This window comes from Pithys albifrons, chromosome 10 (genome assembly GCF_047495875.1).
Source record: "Pithys albifrons albifrons isolate INPA30051 chromosome 10, PitAlb_v1, whole genome shotgun sequence".
In the NCBI taxonomy this organism is placed as follows: Eukaryota; Metazoa; Chordata; class Aves; order Passeriformes; family Thamnophilidae; genus Pithys; species Pithys albifrons.
The window spans coordinates 7,049,210-7,070,726 of NC_092467.1; the positions used below are offsets into that span (position 1 = coordinate 7,049,210).

At 55.0% G+C, this 21,517-nt stretch overlaps 2 protein-coding genes across 3 annotated transcripts in view; both read left to right on the top strand.

Moving 5' to 3' along the window:
* Positions 1-10,991, top strand: part of XPR1 (xenotropic and polytropic retrovirus receptor 1) — a 122,885-nt gene extending 111,894 nt beyond the window's left edge. Inside the window, exons 12-15 of the mRNA XM_071564658.1 lie at positions 2,103-2,269; positions 2,525-2,664; positions 3,457-3,678; positions 5,501-10,991. Coding sequence (XP_071420759.1) covers positions 2,103-2,269; positions 2,525-2,664; positions 3,457-3,678; positions 5,501-5,561 — 590 coding nt within the window. The 3' untranslated portion in view covers positions 5,562-10,991. The remainder of the gene's footprint in view (positions 1-2,102; positions 2,270-2,524; positions 2,665-3,456; positions 3,679-5,500) is intronic.
* Positions 10,992-13,068: 2,077 nt separating this feature from the next.
* KIAA1614 (KIAA1614 ortholog) lies at positions 13,069-21,284 on the top strand. 2 transcript variants are annotated; one of them, XM_071564657.1, is made up of 10 exons: positions 13,069-13,102; positions 13,856-14,491; positions 15,032-15,095; positions 16,240-16,389; positions 17,049-18,298; positions 18,374-18,500; positions 19,170-19,374; positions 19,867-19,979; positions 20,135-20,319; positions 20,654-21,284. In XM_071564657.1, exons 2-10 carry the CDS (start codon positions 13,861-13,863, stop codon positions 20,845-20,847), a joined length of 2,919 nt encoding a protein of 972 aa, XP_071420758.1. In that variant the 5' UTR covers positions 13,069-13,102; positions 13,856-13,860; the 3' UTR covers positions 20,848-21,284. The 2 variants fall into 2 exon arrangements, with proteins under 2 accessions (XP_071420758.1, XP_071420757.1); XM_071564656.1 differs by having other exon boundaries at positions 17,049-18,500.
* Positions 21,285-21,517: the final 233 nt, after the last annotated feature.

Genomic DNA, 21,517 nt, shown 5'->3' on the forward strand with positions numbered 1-21,517 from the left:
ACACAAGAACCTGTGCCATGTGCTTGTCCTATTGCTGAGTGCCTGGGAGAAGAGACCAACACCCACTTGACTAGAACTTCCCTTCAGGTAGTTCTAGACAGTGATGAGGTCATAGGAAGCATTGCAGCCTCTCAGGATGTTTTGGGACATTTTAGGTGTTATGAGAGCACATACAACTCTGAATTATGCTTTAGGATCTGGTAGCGGTAACTAAACATGTAGATCTAATGAGCTAAAAATAATGCTGGAAAGAACAGGCTTAGTGTCTCTGAGTCACCGAATGTCAGCATCTGCCTTTTCTTCCTGAAATAATGTAGTGGGGGCTTTGGAGGAGCTGATGGGGGAGAAGGAAACCTTGCAGCACAGCCCTCATTGCTAAGCTCCAAACCCCTCACCTCTGTCCCCTTGTGCGGGCAGCTGCGCTTCAGAAATGGCTGGGAGAGGTGGTTTCCAGGCAGCAGCAGCAGCGCTGACGTCCCTGGGCATCCGAGCCCGAGTTCCGCAGGACTTGTGCGCTGCTCCCGGTGACGTCATGGCTCTGCAGCAGGGGGGATGCGGTGCCAGACCTGTCCCTGGGCACAGCCGAGGATGTGGGCACTGCCCACAGGCTCCCAGCTTGCCCAAAGGCAGCGAGCTGCTCAAGCCTGAGAGCTGCGGCGATCCCATGTCCTTTCCCTCCGTGGATGCGAAGCTTCGGTGCAGAGCAGCCTTTGCTGCATAAGTGGCGTTCATAGGTTTGCTTTAGGGGGTGTGTTCTGAGTGGAGGAGTGTGTGGTTTTGACCTATATCCTGCACACCATGCCCAGGAAGCCTGAAAGGGCGTAATGGGGGGAATGTACTCTTTCACGATGCCTCTCATTTTCACCTCCATTAATTTTATCGGTTTGCTGCTACAGTTGGGTCGTAATTGTCGGAAACACAAAGGGAAGGAGAAGGGAAATTGCCCTGTTGCTCCCTCGGTGATCAGCGTCGGGGATTCTGTTGTTTTAAAGCCATATATATGGAAAACAGTGCTGTCACTTGGTGTAGCATCGGGTTTGGACTGAAAACATTACAGCTTTTTTGTGCTGGAATTGTTACTTGCTTTGTTAGAGAGAATTGGTGAATGGGCAATTGCGGTGAAAGGAGACTCCTGCTAGCAGTGAGATGCAAAGTGTCTCAGCCTTCCAAAGCATCATAATGTGTTTTATTTGCATGAATTTTATGAGCCAGCTTTCAAAAGCAAACAGAATTATCAGATCTGTTTGTTTTTCCCCAGCCAACTGATGTAGGGAAATGTAGCTGAACTGAAAGCAGCGTAACCTTTTCAGGAGGGGAATGAGAAACAAATTGGTTGGAAAAACATATCCGAGGTGAGCAGATGGTGGACTCACGGTCCCCTGTTTACTAAGAAGAGTCCTATATGAGTATTTAAAAGTCAGAGCCTGCCTCAGGATTTATACTTATTTGTTAATGTATTTCTGCCTTCTTGCTTATTTTCCCTTGCCACCACAGCCTCTGAAATGGCTCATGGTAGTTCCTGTACTGCCTGTGCTCTTTCAGGCATTTAGTGCACTAATTCACAGTTGTTTACGTTTATACAAACTCAAATATTTTCTTACCAAACCCTCCTGACTGAGCATTGCCTCATTGCTGTATCCTTTGTACAAACCCGTGTCCTTTGCGAAATGTGGCCCTCCGCTTCCCCCTGCTGTTCAGAGCCAGAATGGCAGTTCTGCCGGAAGTCCAAGAAAAAAAAAATCACGGACTATCCTGAGTTGGAAGGGACCCAAAAGGATCGAGTCCAACTCCTGTCCCTGCATAAGACATCCCAACAATCCCACCATGTGTCTGAGGGCGTTGTCCAAACGCTTCCTAAACTCTGGCAGCCCTGGGGAGCCTGCATGATCCCACATGCAAAATGTTGAACAAGATGAAAGTGGAATTTAAATAACAATATGCAGCAGGTCCTGGTAAGGCTTTTGGTTTGGTTCAGATTAGCTAGCTGGATTTTCCCAGAACTTGGATAAAATGGGTGTGATTTCCACTGCTCAGTTTGTAGCTGGTTTAAGAAGCAATTTCCTTTCAGTTCTACAGAAATATGTTGTTTTTCTCTTTTTCAGCTAAAAAACACAGTGACACCCAAGTGTTCTTCTACCTGTGGATTATCTTCTGTTTCATCAGCTCGTGCTATACCCTCATTTGGGACCTGAAGATGGACTGGGGTCTCTTTGACAAAAATGCTGGTGAAAATACCTTTCTCCGAGAAGGAATTGTCTACCCACAGAAAGTGCGTATGCAGCCTGCTCTTATGTTAGGAAAGGCTTTTGATAGTTTAGCCAAACTTGTTGAGTTTAGAGTGTGTTGCAGTTGGCCACTGAATGCTGCAGGCTGGGAATTTCCAGCATTAGAGTTGATTTGTTTCAAACAGATCATTTCTGTTCACTCTGCTAAAGATTGAGCGGCAAATTTCTGTAGCTTCCTGAAGAGGTCTCTTCTGTGCCGAACATTTTTGATGAGCTGTCCTGTCCTGTCTTTTCCTCAGGCATACTACTATTGTGCCATTGTAGAAGATGTCATCCTGCGTTTTGCGTGGACCATCCAGATCTCCCTCACTTCCATGCAAATCTTTCCCTACGCTGGGGACATCATTTCTACTGTATTTGCCCCACTCGAGGTGTTCCGGTAAGGCTGCTGGGCTGGGTGATTCATTTCCCTTTGGCATTTTTACTGTGTAACATCAGCATGGGGGAAGTGCCCTGGTCTCCTTGGGCATGGAATATACCAGTCCTTGAAATGGAAATCTGGGTCTAACAAAAATATTTAATCCAAACAGGGTGCTGAGTGAAGAAAAATGTAGAAGGCTCTTCCCCAGTGTGGGGCTGAGTCCTCCACACTGTTTGCAGTTTCTTCTGAACCTTGACATAATCTTGAGGGGTTAAGTTGTAACCAAATTTCTCCTTAAAATTTCCAATTAAAATTTGCAGGTGAAATTTCACTTGATTACCAAGTTCCCACTTTTCAAATTTCTACTTCTTTTCCAAAAGTTAATTTGTGTTCTGCATCATCAGTGTGGATCCTGCAAGGTTCCCAGGGCTCTTTGCACACTTGTACTCTAACTTCTTGTATGTCTCTTTCTGAGAAGAACTTGAAGCTGACCCTCACTGGTGTAGATGCTGGATGTTGTCTTTGGCTTGTAGGGTCTGATGCTTCCATGCTGCCCAAATTAGGGCTGTCATTGTTAGGACAAGGAATGAACCTGACAGTTCTGTTGCTCTCTAGAGAGTTGGGAAGATGTAGCAGGTGCTGCTGCTAGTCACTGGTTGTTTCTCTGTGTTCCCAGCCTATTCCCAGAGGCACTTTGATCCATGACAAGAGTCAGTGGTATCCAGGTGCACGTACTGGTGCTTTGCCAAACGCAGGTAATGCCTATAAAAGTGGAACTCGGTTGGTAATTTTCCCTTTTTCTCCATCCAGGCGGTTTGTGTGGAACTTCTTCCGTCTGGAAAATGAGCACCTGAACAACTGTGGTGAGTTCCGTGCCGTGAGGGACATCTCCGTGGCACCGCTCAACGCCGACGACCTGACGCTCTTGGATCAGATGATGGACCAGGAGGATGGAGTTCGGAACCGCCGCAAGAACAAGCAGTGGAAGCGCAGCCTGAGCGTGTCCTTGCGCAGGCCCCGTCTGGCCTCACAGTACGTGTTGCCCCTCTGGTGCAGCAAAATCATGTCTTGGGGCTGCTGTTAATCACAGAATCACAGAATCATAGAATGGATTGGGTTGGAAAAGACCTCCGAGATCATCAAGTCCAACCCTTGGTCCAACTCCAGTCGCTTTACCAGATCATGGCACTCAGTGCCACGGCCAATCTCAGTTGAAAAACCTTCAGGGATGGGGAATCCACCCCCCTCTCTGGGCAGGCCATTCCAATGCCTGAGCACTCTCCCTGGGGGCTGTTTATGGACTGGGAGTCACACAAAGATCTCAGCCAAGTCATTCAAAAGGAGGACAATGAGTAAACAAATGTGCCTCTGCCAGGGAACTGATCCATCTTTTACATTTCTTGGGGTTCTGGTAAACCACTGTAAAAGGGAGTTCCCTTTTTACCAGACTCCCCTCCTGCAGAAATAAACTGCAGCAGTTGCCAGAGATTATAAATGCAAAGCTGGAAGAGAGGTTCTCTTCAACCAGCCATTTCAGGGGCCTATAAAAAGGAGGAAGAAGGACTTCTTATACAGGCAGATAGTGACAGGACAAGGGACAATGGTTTTAAACTGAGAGAGAGCAGGTCTAGGTTAGATATTAAGAAGAAATTTTTCCCTGTGGGGGTGGTGAGGCACTGGCATAAGTTGCCCAGAGAAGCTGTGGCTGCCCCATTCCTGGAAATGTTCAAGGCCAGGCTGGATGGAGCTCTGAGCAACCTTATCCAGTGAGTAGCATCCCTGGCCATGGCAGGGGAGTTGGAAGGTCATGATCTTTAAGGCCCCTTTCCACCTAAACCTTTCTGTGATTCTATAAGATTCCAGTTATCCTTTGGTGAAGGTTCATATGTGAGATTTCAGTCTCCTCCCTCTCCCAAACCTAAACCCATGCATTTTTTAATTCTCCTCCATCACTCCTGCACCCTAAAATGTTTCCCCACCCTGCACCCCAGCCCCTGAATGTGTTGACTGCCTGTCTTCCCTGCACTGTCTGTGCTCTGAGCATTACAGGGTGCTCCAGTGTCCCTCGTGCCCCAGCTGCACAGCTGCAGAGCCCTGCCCTTTGGCCAGGGAACAAGCTGGGGCTTCTGGGGATGCTGAAGCACAGTGGGTCAGGAGTGTTGTGCAATCCTTTCAGCACTGCATGGGAGGGGTGGGAGGAGGAGGTGGCTGTCACGAGAAGGGTGTGCTCTGGCCTGAGCCACAGCCCTCGGGCTGTGCTTGGCTCATGTCTGTGCTGGCTTAAAGTACGCAGATGGGACCAATACCAACAGCCTTTGTGTGGCTGTTAGAGACTGAAAAACTTAATGCAGAGGGGATGTGGGCCAAAGCCTGTTCAAATTCCCTACAACCATTCCTGTTCACCCTCTGCACACAGTGAACTTGCTGTTCCTTTGTTAAGCCCAGTGGCAGATGGAGCAGGAACACTCTTGCTGCAAGGGTTTGATGGAGTTTTGTGGGGGGAGCTGGAGGGATGCTCCACACCCAGCAGTGCCACGGTGTCCCTTGCCAGTGGATGTCACAGCCTGGCAGGTGACATTGGCCATGGGTACAGGGTGGCTGGTGTGGTGTGGCGTGGGCAGTGCCACAGGAGGAGGATGCTGAACGACAGCTGGGGCATCTTTATAAGGCTCTGCTATTCCCAGTGAGAGTGGGAGGGTGTGAAACAGTTCCAGTAGCTTGTTTATTCTCTTTTTACATAAGAAAGGTGCTTTTTCCCCTGTTTTTTCCCCCAAGTGCAGCGCGAGTTTATTGTCTGTGTGACATAACGGGGATTTCTTCTTCCCAGTGAGGATTCTCTGTTTGTTTTTTCCAGGTCCAAGGCTTCTGACACAAAGGTATTGATAGAGGACCTAGCAAACGAAGTGAACACATGAGATGGCCACGTTCTCTTATTCCGCATCCTTTGTTTTCTCGTTCTGTTCCCCTCTTCCCCAAGTAACCCGATCTCTGGTACAGTTCCAGCTGAAAACAGGAGAAAACACTGAACACGTTTTCCGAGCTCTTCCAGACCAGATCCTATGGACTCCAACAAGCTCACTGTGTTTCATTTCTTTTCTTCTGGGTTAATTTTAATGTTCTATTTTAAACAAACAAACAAACAAATAAAATATTTTACTTTGTTTTGCCAATAAAGAGGACAGTTCAGGAAAGAAGGATTGTTTACAGTCTCAACAAGGACTTACAAACCTTATCTGGATAACGAAGCATCATAGGGACTCCCTCATGGGACAGTGCCAAGAGCACACTCAGTTTCTGCTTGGCCCGGTTTTGACAGGTTGAAACCGGACTTAAGTTTTTAAATCGGATTTTTTTTTGTTGTTTTTGTTTTGTTTTGTTTTTTCCTTCATATCCAGCGCTGAGGCACTGGCTGCACTTGCAGGGAAAGTGCACTTAGAGCAGTATCTTCATTCATGAAGCTACTTTTTAATTTGATGTAACTTTTCTTATAATTTTTTGGAAATAATGATGTATCTGTTGCATATAGTTTTCACATTATTTATGAAACTTAACAACCATATGAGAGTGACTTTGAGTCCTGTGCAATGAAGGTTGTAACGGTAAAACAAAGTGGGGAATGTAGATCTCCATCTCCAGGGTTGTGGGGTGATGCCCTGCCAATACCCCTCTCGTGACACAACTTGCACCTGTGTGTACCTTCTCTCTCTTTCTTTCTTTTCAATTTTATTTTAAACCAAAGTTTCTCTTTGTGGTATTTTTTTAGTTGCTGCTACTGTTCTGGGCATGTCTCTTGTGCCAGTTCAAGGCCAACTTTTCCATGCAGCTGTGTGACAGTAGTGCAGATGATCCTAAGATGGTCCCAAGGAAAGGAGAGTTGGTTCCCACCAACAGCACAAAACACTGGGTGAACAAAGGCTTCAGAACTTCATCCTCCAGATCAAAAACTGCTTTTCAAAGCCTTAATGATCCTTAGATGGTGTGAGGGCATCCCAGTCCGAGCAGGGAGTTTTTCAGGTGTTCTCCAGCAGCTCAGCACAGCAAAGGGGACAAGGCAAGGTGTGGGACAGGGAGGAGAAGGTTCAGCAGGCTGGGGTTTGGGAGTGGTGGTGTGCTTCAGGGAGCATGGAAAGGCCTGTGGTTTGCCCACCTGATGGGGAAGGTGAGATTGAAAAAGGCTCTTCCTGTGACTTCTGGTTTGGCAAAAAGCCTCTGTTGGATGCTATCTGTGGCTCAGTTGTTGCTCCTGCTCCTTGCCTCATCTTGTTATCCCAGTTGGGAAGTGGGATACTGTTGAGCTGCTGTGGGTAAAGAACAGCTGTATTGCTGAGCAACTTATGTTGGAAGAGTGATGGGAATTCGATGGTCTCACTGGTCCCTCCTGCTGTAGGAAGGGAAACATGGAAGCCCACAGAGTATTGCTGTCCTTCCCTTGACATACCATGTTCTCTGTGGGTCTGCAAGGGAGGGGTGAGACTCCTGGAGTAGGATTCTTGTGCTGATATCTGTCCAGTGACTTGCCTCTGCTTTGGGTGATGGAATTGCAGGAATCTCTGCTCAGTTGCTGTTTTGGTGGTTGCTTTTTTTAATTAGCTATTAGCAGAGTTTCTCCCATGGCGGGTACGTTGTGTTTCCTCAGTTTGCCTGCTGTGCCTCTTGCCCAGAGGATCTGAAGAAGGAAACTTGGTTCTCTCTATTTAATTGGAAATAGATTAAAACTCACTTGTGGTGCTCTCATCTCCCACTGTGTCAGGCTGCTCTGGTAGGAGGACATCTGGATGAGCCAAGGTCGTGCTGTCCATCGTCTTGGTGCCCAGGAGCCTGTTTTCCTGTATTTAACTAACTCCCTTAGGTCTGTTGTTCATCCTTAAACAGAGCATTTCTGTTTGTGTTGAAGTGGAGTCTGAGGTACAAAGCCTCTTAAAATAAAATTTGAGGTTCCTAATGTTCATTGCAGCAGTTAGTGCCATGTCCAAACCTTGGGTAGGTGTTTCCAGAGGTGTGGGATGAGTGAAGCCATACCTGCCATAACCTGGGGGGTTAGAGGAGGGCACCAGGACGGGGGGCAATCCAAAATTATTTGGATTAATTAAAATTAACACCACTGGTGCTACTTAAGCAAGTGCGTTTGTATATAAAGAAACTGGGCTTTACTGGTGATTCTTCCTTTCAGAGGGAAGTTAAAAATACAAAGAGACCTTGTGAGCAATTTGGTCTAGTGGAAGGTGCCACTGCCCAAAGCAGGGCATTGGAACTATATGGTCTTTAAGGTCCCTTCCAACCCAAACCATCCCATGGTTCTGTGATTTAGAAGTGATGCCATTCCTCTGGGAGCACTCTGCCTTCCTCAGCTGGGCTGGGGAGAGCAGGGCATGGCTGGGTGGCCTGTGTCCATCTGTCCATTCTGCTGCTGCACCGTCCAACCCTCTGCTTCCCAGCCTGCTGGGGAGGGTCAGGGTACCAGAGATTAAATTCTTATTCTGTAGTTTACCCAAATCCTTATGGGAAAGAAGAATTTAGCATGTCCATCTGCTCTGCTCCCTGCTCTGCTCATTCCCTTCCCTTTTTCTCTGTCTTTCCTGGCATGAGAAGTAAGGGGGGGGGGAAAGGGAGGTGGTGTGCTGTACTAGCAAACATTATCTCCTAAAATAAAACATCATCCCTTTTGGCAGTGAAGATGCTGTCTCGGGGGAAAGCAGCCTGAATTCCCAGAAGTGTGGCTTTTAAAGGCTCCTAGCTCCCAGCCCTGTGTCTGCTTGTTCCCTCTCTCCCTCCCTCCCTCCCTCCCTCCCGCCAGAGATTTCTGAGAAATCAGGCATGCGGATTCCTCCTGAGAGCGAGCACTAAAGCCGGGATGGCTCTGAGTCTATGAGAACATCTGGCCAATAAAGGGAGACCTAATGAAGCAAAGCAGATGGTGAGAGAAAATAGCCCTGATGCTCCTTGGGAGAGCAGCAGGAGGGAGGGGAGAGAGGCCATTCCCAGGGTGGCTTCGTTTCCTGAGCCAGGCTTTGTTAATAGGTGTTTGGAAACACTTCTGGAGGGAGAGCAGCAGGGTGGCAGTCCAGGAGGGACAGAGAGGGTGCTAAAAGGATCAGGGGGAGGGTTTATCAAATGCTTTAGTTGTTTGGATACAGCTGGATGGGAACTGGAAGCTGAGGCAAGTCTGTGCTGTGGCTTTTGGGTGTTTGGCTCTGCCTCGCCTCACAATTTGGTGGATTTCAGAGGTTGTGATGGCGTGGAGCTGCTTTGGTCTGGTGAAACCCTTTAGGATGGTCCAGTCTAAGGGGAGGAGATGCCCTTTGATTATGCTGATTCACTGTCACTTTCCATCCTGCTGCTCTTCCAGGGATTTTCAGATTGCAGGGCGCTGGGTATTGCAGCATCCACAGTTTATTTGCTAGCTGGGGTTCCCTGTATGGCTTTGGGATGGTGTCACCAGAAGCACCAGGTCCCTGTGCTTGGACAGGGTGATGCCATGCACCATGTGTGCACTCCTGAGGGGACAGTGGGATCAGTTTGGGATCTATGGACTCAACAAGCAGGAGCAGGAGCTGCCCCATCAAGAGGAATCGAGGCTGTCCCACCACATTTAAAAAGAAATTTGCAGTGCTCATGGCTGCAGCCTCTGTATCCAAAAAGCTCCTACCTCTCGCATCCAGGTGCATTCCCAAAGTCAGCTGGTGCTCATTCTATGCCTTTCCCAGCCCTCCTCATTCTGTTGGTGTCTCTGCTGTTTGTCCACTGCCAGCGAAAGGGAATGAAGGGCAGAAGGATGAACATATTGAATTGGGTGACATCACCTGTGGAAATCTCAGTAGAGTTGGATCCTGCTGCTCCTACTTCCCTAAAAACTTCTTGTGCTGCTTGTTCTGCCTCCACACCAGCACTCAGCCACTGCTGCAGTGTGGCAGACAGGGAGGGTTCATCTTCCTGGTTCAGGAGATAATCCCTGGAGATTTTAGCTTCCGGTGACAAGGGAGACAGTGTGAAACCTTTGAACTTTGTCTGTGTTTTGCACCACTGAATGACTTTGGCCTCGTCCTGCAAGGATGCTGCCATGCACCACTTGCCAGGACGTGGTGTGTGCCCCAGGCATTGGGAATTGTGTCCCCAGCATTGTGCCATCACACTGGGATGTGTCCTGGGCCTGGGACATAGCTTGACTCCAGTTGGGAACACAAAAGCCACTTTGCTCACACACTGCATCCCATCTCCGTGTCCTCCCTTCTCTCCTCCATCCTTCTGCTTTGCACTCGCAGGGGGAAGATGATCTTCTGCCTTAAGCTTTTTTTTTTTTTAATTTATATTTTTATTCCAGAAGGCAATTGGATTGTTTTGTCTCCCTGGAAAAGGGGCTGGGGCTCCTGGGGGAAGAGTGGAAAATCCCTACGGTACCTCTGCAGCAGTCACAGCTGGGCTCGGTGGCTGTCACCTCATCAAACCTTGTCTCCTTTACATGACACTATCCCAAATTCTGCACCTTGGGGCGAGCTGTCACCTGCCACCACTGCAGGGTTAAACTGATGTGTCAGCATCCCTGGGGGCTTCAGTCCCTGCTGCAGCATCCAGAATACAGGGAAGGGAGAGGAAAGGGATAGTGGTGTTGGGTGTACCCAGATCCTGATGCCCCAGCCCTGTTCCCAGTGGGAGTCAGAGGCCACTGTGGCCCTGGTACCGCTGTGCCACAGTGGGCAAGAGACACTGACCCTGCCTGACAGTCCCTCAAGCTCTAGAAACCAAATTGCAAACTCTTCACTCCAGAGGAGAAATTGGGCATCCTGGTAGAACTTGTGATGACCTCTCCAACCCGTAGGTCCTCCTGGTGAAGGATCGGCATTTGGAAGGGGCCCAGGGTGGAAATACCAAAGTTCCCCCTGGGCCCCACTGCCACCTTCCCCTCCCCTCCCCCCTGTGTTGGTCTAAATGATCTTTCTATGAAGCCCTGTAGATGTCAAAAGTAATTATGGAGTGTGATTAGTCCTCTGTGGGTGCTTTCTTTTTTCCCTCCTCCTTTCTCTTTTGCTATCCCCTTCTCCACTCTTCTGTTTTGGCTCAGTGGAAAAGGTGAGGACAAAGAATTGCCGCTTGCTTGGACTCATGATGTATCTGTGACTGCGCTATTAGCTGTCTCCTCCTTCCTCCCCAAATGGGTATAATTTTTGAAGTGTGGAATTCCCTTCTTGATAAGTAGGTTTAAAAAAAAATACTGCACAATGTGATACTGTTTCATAGTTTCTAGGTGGTTGTATAAAGCAAAGTTACTGTGATTGTGTTTTTTCAAAGGAAAAAGTGATTGGTTACGAAATCTGTCCTTTTTTCATTATTACAAGCTCTTTGTTTTCCAATGATCTGGTGGCTCTTTTGTCCCTGGTCTGTGTGTGTGTCTTCCCACGTCCCACCCCTGTGCTGCTGCCACTGCTCTGTGACTGCGCTGCTCTTGCACCTTTGGGAGCTGGGGGGATGTTACTGGTAGCTGCAAGAGGGGAACATCCGTGTCCTGGGAGGAGGTGGAGGTGCTTGGAGGAGGGAGATGTCTGAAGAAGGGGTTGGAGGTGGGCAGGAGGGGCTCACAGGAAAGTGCCCAGGGTTCAAACCCAACACACCCGGGGCTGATGCTGGAGGAAACCTCCTGCCCAGACTGTGCCGTGCCAACCAAAGGCTCCTGGTCCTTCTGGAAGCCTTTGGTTGCCTCTCTCCAGCTTGTCTCTGATACAAGGTGGTGTCCTGCTGGAACAGTGTGTGGCCAGGGGCTGAGCAGCTCAGCCCTGGGTTGTCTGGGGTCTGTGCTTTCATTTTGCTCCTTAAATCTCTTCATCGTCTCTTGCAATCAATCTTCCTCCAGAAGAGAGCCCAGTGCCTTGAAATCACTCTAAGCCTGTTGCTGCCGGAGGGTTAATCCTGGCTGCAGCTCCCTGCAGGCACTGCCTGGCTGGTGGCAGGAGTTTACCTGCCCTTACTTTGGCTGGCACCTCCCTGGGAGGTTGGTTTGTCCCCAACTTGATGGGGATAACTCCCAGATGTGTTTCACCTCCTCAGACGCAGCAGAAGAGCCGAGATCCCTTTTTGGAATGGTGCGAAGGTAAGGATGGGTCCTGGCATCACAGGAGAGGTTGGACCCCAGCACTGGGGTACAGGGTGAGGACAGTCTCTCTGCCTTGGGCTCTCCCACACAAAACTGTCAGCTGGCACCTCCTGCCTGGGAGCAGCCGAGGGAAGATGCTCCATCTGTCCTGTATGGAGCAAGGAGTCATTCCCGCTGCCAGTCAGCCCCCCTGGGCTCAGATTTGGCCATGATGGGCGGCCCCAGGGCCACCAGGGTGGCTGGGGACGTTTTAAGGAGATAAAAGTGATTTCTTGCTGCTCGTGCTGGCAGGGGCCAGCACGGCCAGAGCCAGGAGGATTAAAACAATTTCATAATCCTGGTGATTTCCTTTTGATCGGGATTATGAAACCAATCACGAATATCAAAAGCCACAGCTTAAAGCAGCAGCCGGAGCGGGGCCGGGACGCCCATGGCACCCCTCCTGCCCCCCGGGGACGGCGGCTCTGGCACCTTCAGGTAAGCACAGCCCCCTCGGGCCCCTCATCCTGCCCGAGGGGGTCTCAGGGGAGGGGCATGGAGGGTTTGGGGGCGTGGGGAGCGGGTGTGTCATGCTGGATTTAAGGGTGATGATATGTGGATGCACCAAGCTTGTCTCCCACCACCCTCCTGCCTGGAGGTGCCTGGCTGGCCCTGTCTCACCCTGGGACCAGGCGGGATTTGGCCTCCAGGAAAGCAGGAATGTTTAGCACAGCTACAAACGTGATGCTTACCAGGGGGTGCCGGCAGCCGGCAGGCTTTGCTTTTGGAGAAGGCTGTTGAAGAAAATACCCCCACCCCACGGGACCACCCTCCCCATCTTTTTTGGAGCCCCTGGAAGCCCGAGCCACCAGTGCGGGTCAGACCCCTTGGCACGCAGCGCCTGGGGAGGTGGGCTGGCTTTGGTCCCGCCGCCTTTCCAGCCCGCAGCCCAGACAAAGGACATTCCTGAGAGCGGGCCAAGGCAGCTGGGATCCCTCCGTCCCAGGGTGCTCGATTCCCCTCCTGTGGGATCCCCTCGGTGGGCAACGCGGAGTGTTGGGTTGCCTCTTCCGTCCCCGACGTGTCGTGTGGCCACGGTGGCATCGCCGCCGCGGGGCCGGGGCCGGGTTTGGCAGGATGCCCCGGCTCCTTTCCCCCCCCCTGCCCTGCAGAGGAGGAGGAGGAGGCGGCCGGGGCGGGAGGCAGGGCCAGCCACGGCCCCACAGCCCAGCCAAGCGGCTGAGCTCGGGCTCGGCTGGAGGGGCCGGGATTTGCTGGTTTGTCCGTTGGTTGGTCTTTTTTTTTTTTTATTTCTTTTTTTTCCCTCCCCTGCTTCCTTCCCTTCTTCCGCTTTCTTCTCCCTCTTCCCAGCCCTCTCCTGATGCTGCTCCGGGGGTAAGGACAGCCCTCGCCTCCCGCCCGCGACCCCGTCCCAGTCCCACTCAAAGCGGGGCTGCAGGGAGAGCCGGGGGGTGCTGGGGCCCCGAAGGTGCCCCGGGGATGCTCCTGCAGTCCCAGCCACGGGGGAGGCTCGTCCAGGGGTACCAGTGGGCACGGGGTACTCTCGGTGGGGCACAGGAGGGCAGTGGCACCTGGGTGCCACCGGGACCACGAGGCCGGCACGGGACCAGTGCCACGTGTGACCTCACGGGCAAAGGCGGAGCAAGGGCTGCCGTCTGTCTGCTGGCACCCTCGACGAGTTGTAGCCGGGAGGGATTTCTGTTCTGGGGAGTTTTGGAGCCCTGATTTGGCACAGAAAGTGCCAGTTCTCTCCGGGGCATCTTGCTGGGTGCCCCAGGGCACCCGAAACAGCATGGGCAGGGTACCTGTACTGCTGCTCAGCCCTTGGCCACCTTCTTCAGGGAACCACCACTCCCCATTGTTCTCCCACTGATTCCCCACTCCCAGAGATGCTGGCGCAGTATCAGTGCTCTGGGTGGGTGGCCTCGTGCTCTCCCACCTCCCTGTCCCCTTCCTTGCTAGGCACCCTCTGCTGGAATTGCATACATTTGTCTCCCAGCCGAGGTATCTCTGCAGAGCCTGGGGCAGTCAGGGTGATGTCCTTCACGGAGGTCCCATGGGTGGGTGCTGTGGAGGCCGAGGACAACGTGGGGATCACCCACCCTCCCCTGGGCTCTCTCTCTGCAGGACTCATGGAGGGGAACTCTCCTGCTGAGGCACAGCACGTGCTGTGGTCCCCCAAGCAGCACATCCAGAGTGGCAGCCGGACCCCTGCCCTGGGGGATCGCCCCGAGGCTGCCCATGGACCTCACACCATCCTGGAGAGCAAGGTGAAGGCGCTGAAGGAGAAGAGGGGGGTCGGCCGGCCGGGGACCCCCACAGCCACCCCCGAGTGCCCCTTGCCCAAGAAGCCCCGGCCCCGGCGGGGGAAGGCGGGGGCAGACGCGGCAGCGGTGGAGCCACGGGCTCAGCTCCGAACCTACCTGACAGATGGGCTGCTGGATGGTGGAGAGCCTGTGGATGGCAGGCCCCCAGCCCCAGCACCCCGCCCTGGCACCCCGGGCCTCTGGCGGGTGCCAGCACATAAGGGAGATGTGCCTGGAGGCACTGAGCTCCCCCAGGACAAGGGCAGCAGGTCCCGGCGCTCTGTCTCCCTCCATGAGAGACGCTCCCTGGATGAAGAGGCCCGAACTCCTCTGTGGGACCGGGGTGGTCCCTCTGTGTGTCCCTCTGCAGTGGAGGGCTGGGAGAGGCTCTCCTTGGCTGAACGAGTGGAGAGGAACCGGCGGCTGCTGCAAGAGGTGCTGGGCCTCACCACACCCGGTGTGTACTTTGGGAAGGTGGCAGCTGTTTTGGGAGAGCTGGGGAAAGTGCGAGGGAAAAGCTTTGGGGCAAAAGGGGGACCTCAGTGCCATTTTTGGCCTTCCATGGTGTGGGTGCAGCTCCTGGCTCCTTCAAATCCCTGGGCTGCCCCATCCTCTTCATTGGGATGTAGGAGATACCCACAAGATATTGTGGGTGCTGCTGGTCCTCTTCTGGTGAGGAATTTCACTGCTAAAAGCAAGAAACTCACCTTTTGGAGCACTCCAGGCCTGTGGGCATCACTGTCCCTTTGCAAGCTGCCATCAGAAAAGGGAATTAATTTCTCCTTCAATGTCATGTGCCTCAATAGCCTCACCCCTATAGTCCCACACAATGCCATGTGCTGTTACCCCATATCCTGCTCTTCTGGGCTCTCCCAGAGCTGAGCATCTGGGACAGTCCTGCAGAGGGTGCTGAGATGGGGTAAAGGTGCTATCAAGGGGGGCAGGGTGGGGGCTGCCACCCAGCCAGGCTCATGCCTTTCTCTGTCCTGCCTTTCAGAGATGCCAGCAAGTGATGGTGACTGGGACTCAGGGGTCTCGCTGCAGGATGCTGAGGGCTGTAGGTAGGTCAGTCCCAGCATGTCAGAGATGGAGTTTTCCCTCTTTTCCCATTGTATTTTAAAAGCATCCCATGAAGCAGCTCTGAGAAAGGGTTGTGGGGCAGCCCCCCAGCATGGCAGCTGGTGTAGCTGGGCTCCAGTGATGCTTTGGTGCAAGCTGGGGCAGAAGCTGGTTATCCATGAGGTGTCTGAGCACAGGGAATCCCAGCCAGGACCCCAGGGCAGGAAGGGAGCTGGGAAAGATGATGGGACAGAAATTTGCTCCAGGTGCTTAAGAGGATCGAGGCGGCAGGTGTGAGTAATCTTGTTGGACTAATGATAAACCTTTGAGGTATGGACTAAAAATAAGGAGGTGGGATGGGCAGGTGAGCTGGGTGGCAGTGTGAGGGGCCTGGGGCTGCATGGGGGAAGGAAATGAGTGGGGATGAGCCCCCAGTATTGTGGTTCTATTCCTCTCCACTGGCTGGATCAGTGGTGGGGGAGTGCAAGGCAGAGCCATGGATGCAGCACCTCATGTGAGCAGGAGCAGCCAAAACCTGGGAAGAAGCCTGGACCCCCCATGGTGCTGCACAGGCAGGCCAGCATGCGCCCACCATCCTGCTCTGAAGAGGTTAAGGCCAGGCTTCCTGAAGCGACTGCCTGAGCTGATTATTTTAATCAGGAGGATTAGGGCCATAGCCAACCAGGAAGGCAGTACAGGAGCAGGGAGAACTGACAGGTCCCTCACCCTGCAACTGGCAGGGCTGGGAGTGCAGGGGAAGACCCCAGGCAAGGAAGGGAAGGCAGCAAGGCAGCCGAGTCAGGGGGTCATCCCAAACCTATCTGCCTCCTCATCACTGTGGGATTTACAGTGGTGGGCATAGGAAGCTGTGTCTGCCTCAGTTTCCCTGTCCACCTCTGGGATGTCCACGGTATAAAGCACCACCTGTGGCCCTGCTGTGGGTGCTGAGCCTCCCCCCAAAGCATCACCTGTCATTTGGGGGGTTGAGGGAGCCCTCCCAGCCGTCCCCCTGCATGGCTGCCAGCCTGCCCATGAATGGTGGCTGAGCCCCGTTTTCTCTGGGCAGAGCAGCCTCATCGTCGTTGTTAAACCACGTCTAATCCCTGTTATTTTTTCCTAATCTCCCTCCCCGCTGCGGGGCTGCAGGGCCTTTGTCCCTGGGCAGGAGCTCGAGCTGAGCCCGCGGCACGAGCAGGCCAAGCAGCTGCTGCAGCGCGCCCGCATGAAGGCTCGGACGAACCCCCTGCGCGCCAGCCACGACATCCTCCTCCTCCCCACCACCGTCCCGCACCCCAGGTCAGTGCCACCACCCTGCCTGCCCCTTCCCTCCCTCCTCCACAGTGTTCCCAAAGCTGCAGCTGAGTTTGGGGTGCATACAGAGATGCAGTTTGTGTTTGATGCATGCCCATGTGTGCAGGCATGCGTGTGGAGCCGGGGTCTAACCCACTGTGTACATGGTGAAGCCTCTCTATACCCTGAATTCAGGAGCATCCCCTGCCTGACCTCTTTGCAGCTCAATATATGGGGGGTGTTTAATTGAATTGTTTTTTATGGTCATGCAGAGGTATTAATGGTGGGAGGGTGGCGTCTCCCAGCTGATGGGGGAGTGTTTTCTTAGGGGGAGACTCGATGCTGGAGGCTGGACCCAAGCAGCATCTCAGCAGTTTGTGCCGGGTCATGTGCAATGTGGTGCTCCCATAATGATTAACCACACACCTCGGGGCAGGGGAAGGGTGATGGAGGCTGGAATGTGGCAGCCGGGCAGTGCTGCAGCCTCTCTGGATTCCAGCTTTAGGCTGGAGAGGGGAGCAGGGTGTACCCAGCCAGCAAGCATCAGTTGGACTTTCCTCCTTGCCACATCTGCGCTGGGTTTTCTCCCCTCCCATCCTGCTTTCCCAAGGAAGCCGGGCAGCCGTAGCAACTCACCTGTGTCCGTCTGTCTGTCCCCATGGCAGGGAGCCCAGCGGGAGGCCGAACGTCGCCCCGCGGGACGGCGGGAGCCTGAGCGACTCGTCCAGCGGGGAGTCGAGCTGCGGGCGGCCGCGACGGCCGCGGGGACCGTCCCCATCCCGCGTCCGCTTCGAGGACGAGTCGGCCCGCGACGCCGAGGTGCGGTACCTAGAGCGGCTGCAGCTGCGGCAGCGGCGGGCGCTGGGCTCGGCGCTGGGCTCGCCGGAGCCGGCCGGCAGCAGACAGGCGGGGGACGGTGTTGGCCAGCGCAGAGCACGGAGCGGCGACCTCACAGCCGGGGGCAAGTGCAGCGCCTGCGGCTCCTTCCTCGGTCCTGCCGCCGGCCGGGGAACAGACACACAAGCCGCTACCGACGCGGCCAAAACTAGCCCTGCGGCACAAAGAAGCAGCCCAGGGGATAGCAGGGGGCCAAGCGCTGCGCAGACAGAGCCCAAAATCAGGCCTCTGGGCCCCGGAGGGTCCCCACTGTGGATCCTCCCCTCCCGGCAGCGCATCCACACCGAGAAGATCAAGGAGACGTACATCGGGGATGTCACCTACATCGACGAGGTGGACTCGGCCCTGGAGAGCACCGACACCTCCGACGGCTGCCGGACGGACAGCGAGGAGGCGGGACCCCGCAGCCCCCACCTGCGGGGGCACCGGGATGCCCCGACTCGCGGGCACAGAGCCCCCCGTGCCACCCCACAGCCGGATATGAGGGCCAGGAAGGGGACGTGTGCGGCCAGTTGTGGCCCCCATGAAGAGGACAGGGACTCAGGTGGTGCCACAAACCAAACAGGGGCTGTTTGTCCCCCATCGCCAGGGAGAGCCAGCAGCCGGGAGGACAGGGAACCACATCGGCATCCGGGGGGTAGCAAGGGGATGGGGAACACCACTCATCCCCCACCGCAGTCCAGTGAGCCCCTGGACCCTTCCTCTCAGCTGAGGACCAGCACTCCCATTCCAGGCACCCATGTCCCTGCTCCCCCTCCCACCAAGAAGGCCTGCTCCCAGGTGCCTTGCAGGAAAGCCCTCTTCACCAGCGGCAGCCGCCGTGCATCAAGCCAAGGATCCCGGGGCCCAGAGCCGGATGCTGGCAGCGCTGCCTCCACCCAGCCTGGGGATGCAGCAGGGCCGGGGGGGAGGCGAAGCCCCTGCAGCCCCAGGTGGCTCCCGGGGAGCCCCCTCCGTGCCTTGTCCACCAACAACTGCAACAACACCCACAGGCAGGATGCCCAAGGGACAGGCAGAGGTAAGAGACCCGTGCAGGGAGTGCTGGGGAGGGGCCCAACAATGCCGGCACGTGACTGTCTCACTGTGGTTACAGGGGCAGTGTCACACCCCACCGCTGTCACTCCTGTGCCTCGGGAGGCTGCTGGTCCCCCTGAGGAAGGTGCTGGGACGCCTGGAGCGCAGCAGCAGCAGCGACACCCAGCTGGGAGTGCCGCACATGGGTGAGTGAGTGCGAGGGGCTGTGGCATTCTGCACAGTGCAGCCCTGGGCATCTATCCTGGGCACTGCAAGATGCTGAGCCCCCTGAGGCTTCCCATGGGACTCGACCCTCTGGCTCCAACACCTCTCAGAAACCACAATATGAGAGTGAAAATGTGCCAGTGTGTTGGTGTGCGTTTGAGGAAGATGTGTTTTATCCCCTATCTGGTTCCACCAGGGATGTTACAGCAAATGTGATGGGGGTATTTTGCTTGGTGTTGGGTTCTCTTTTGGGGAAAATCAGCTGCCTTGGGGCTCCCTGAGAGTGATCCCGCTGGCCCTGTGCCTGGTGCTGTGTCTCTCAGCCTGGCAAGGGGCTTCAGAGGCAGTGCTGGGTCCTTTGAGCCCCTTCACAGGATGTGATCTCTTGGGGCAGAGAGCAGGGGAGGTCTGAGAGGTGTTAAACCCCTGAAATTTTGGGGAAAACGGTGAGGGATTGCTTTGGATGGTGACAAACTTCTGTGTGCACTGTCACTTCTGTGGGGAGGCAGCTGCACCCTGATCTCACCATGCACCCCGATTTGGGCACTCAAGGCTGCAAAGGTGGTGCAGGATGCACCCCCAGCCCTGAGGCAGCTGCTGCTGCCCCCAGAGAGACACGTGGTGGGTGACCATCAGCCCTCTCCACCCAGGGAGCCGGGGCGGCCAGTGAGCCGCAAGGGCAGCGGTGCTTCAGCGTCGGGGCTGAAGAAGCTGCTGTGCAGCCTGAGCCAGAGCACCAAGCAGCGCCTGGGCCGCTTCCGGTGCTACAGTATGGAGCAGCTCCCGGCCCCCAGCGGCTCCCCACCAGGAGGCCTCAGCCTGAAGAAATCGCCTTCCCTGCAGTCCCTGCAGCTGGTGAGCTTGGACATCACCCCACGCAGGGGGTGTCCATGGGGAGACGGGTGTTGCACAAGAGAAGGGGTGCTAGGCTGGGGTGAAGCATTCCTGGGCATGGTGGTCCTGGTGGGGTGTGGGGGCCTGTGCCACCTCAAACCTGCTGGGTTTGAAAAGCAGGAGCCAAATGGGAAGTGGAAGGGGGAAAGAGGGACTGCGGTAGAAGTGTGAAAGAGCAGATTTGGAGCGGGGAGTTAGGGTAATCTGTTTTGGGGTCGTGGCTCCTGTGTCCTAGTCAGGTGAGCAGGGAGTTGCCTCCTCACAAAGCCCTGCTCCTCAGGCACGTGTCCTTGCCCGGGCTGGGGATACTGGCTCCTCCCATCTCAGCGGAGGGTTGGAGCGTGTGCCACAGGGGTAGAATGCCCCAGTGCCCCGTTCCTTCAGCGCATCAGTGAGTGAGGTGCTGCACAGTGTATGTGACTGTCCTCATCTCAGCCAGGTGCTTTTCCCCAGGTGTCACCCTTCTGCCAGCCCCAAAAAGCTGCCTCTACCCAGAACCTGCATCCCATCCTGGGCAAGACACCCCGTGCCAGTGCCTACCTCCTGCCCCAGACCACAGCCGACAGGTAGGACAGGGCCTGGCACATCCCCTCTGTGCCCAGGAAGGGTATTCCAGGGTGCTGAGCCACATGTAGTGGCTCGGTGCAGCTGGGGGTCCCAGCCCCTGGTCCCCAGCAGCTTCCCATGTCCCTGCTCACCTTATGCCCCCCTCTTCCCGCAGGAAGGGGGGCTCAGGGCCACGGCGCTCACTGAGTGTGGAGGACATCGGGGCACCCGGCCGGCTGCACGCAGTGGGACGTGTGGTGGAGGTGTTCCCTGATGGCACCAGCCAGCTGGAGCTGCAGCGACCCCCCAGCGGCGCCTTTGGCTTCTCTGTCACCTCCGGGCACGGCCGGCCTGACACAGGTATGGAGGGATCATCCCAAAGCTTTGACACAGCATGCAGAGTCCCTTCTTGATGGCTCTCATCCCTCCCCACGAGCAAGCTTGGGGATGGGTGCAGGGTGCTGGACCATCCCTGCTGAACCCCAGAGGAGTGACAGTGGATGGGGGGATGCTGCTGTGTGTGGCTTTGGCCATGCACAATCCCATGTGTCCACCGGTCCTTGGCCTGGGACACACAGCCCAACCCAGAGGCTGTTATGAGTTGGTCACTGCGCAGCCTCCAGACATGCTGAAGGGACAGCCCTGGGCATGGGGGCAGTGTGGGGGTCTCACCTGCCCCTGTGCCTCTCCACAGGTGTGTACGTGCAGGAGATGGCGGACGCCGGCACGGCCAAGCTGTATGCGGGGCTCCTGGGCGTGGGGGATGAGATCCTGCAGGTCAACGGTGCGGCTGTCTCGGGGCTGGGGCTGCCCCGCATCCATGAGCTGCTGCTCCAGGCGGACACCCTGTCCCTCCGTGTGCTCCGGCACCGCCCGGCGCTGCGGTAGCCCCAGTGTGGCTCCTGCAAAGCCCAGCGTGAGGAGGATGAGATCCCAACAATGTCCCGGGATGCTGCAGGACGGCGCGGCATGGACCAAGTTGCCTTGTGCCACCAGGACCTGCCCTGCTCCGGTGCAGTACTTGGCTCCTCACTGCAGTGAGGGCAGGTGGCTTTCCTGGCCACTCCAGAAGACAGACCGGGACAAGGACCCCCCAAAACAGTGTCCAGTGTCTCCAGAAGCTGGCCTAAGTATGGGGACAGGGGACAGCCCAGCCCTCACATAGCTGGGCAGGTCTGTCCTGCTGGGCAGTGGGTTGACCAGTGTGGGGACACCCCATCTTGGTGACCCCAGGAGACACAGGGCTCCCTGCCTGCACTGCCAACCTGCACCCATAGCCTGGTGTGGGTATTTTAAATTATTTTGAACCGAAACCCAAAAATGTATCTCTGCAATAATGAAATACTGCCCTTGGCTTGCAGTTGGCATGGAGGGGCTGGAGTGGTGCTTGTGGGCATGGGTGGGGATTGGTCTTTGCTGCCTGTTTTCCCATGGCACTGCTGCATCTACCTCCTGGCTGTTGTGGTGCTGGGGGGGCGCCTGGGCAGGCAGATGGGGCAGTGGGCTCAGCCACCTACAGGGCTCCTTGGAGAGTTTGAGGGGTTCTTTTTTCCAGTCA

Coding starts and splice junctions, on each gene's coding strand:
- KIAA1614 (XM_071564656.1), top strand. CDS start 13,861: ATGGAGGGGAACTCTCCTGCTGAGGCACAGCACGTGCTGTGGTCCCCC. Junction 15,096..16,239: donor CAGGATGCTGAGGGCTGTAG/GTAGGTCAGTCC, acceptor GCGGGGCTGCAG/GGCCTTTGTCCCTGGGCAGG. Junction 19,375..19,866: donor CCCTGCAGTCCCTGCAGCTG/GTGAGCTTGGAC, acceptor GCTTTTCCCCAG/GTGTCACCCTTCTGCCAGCC.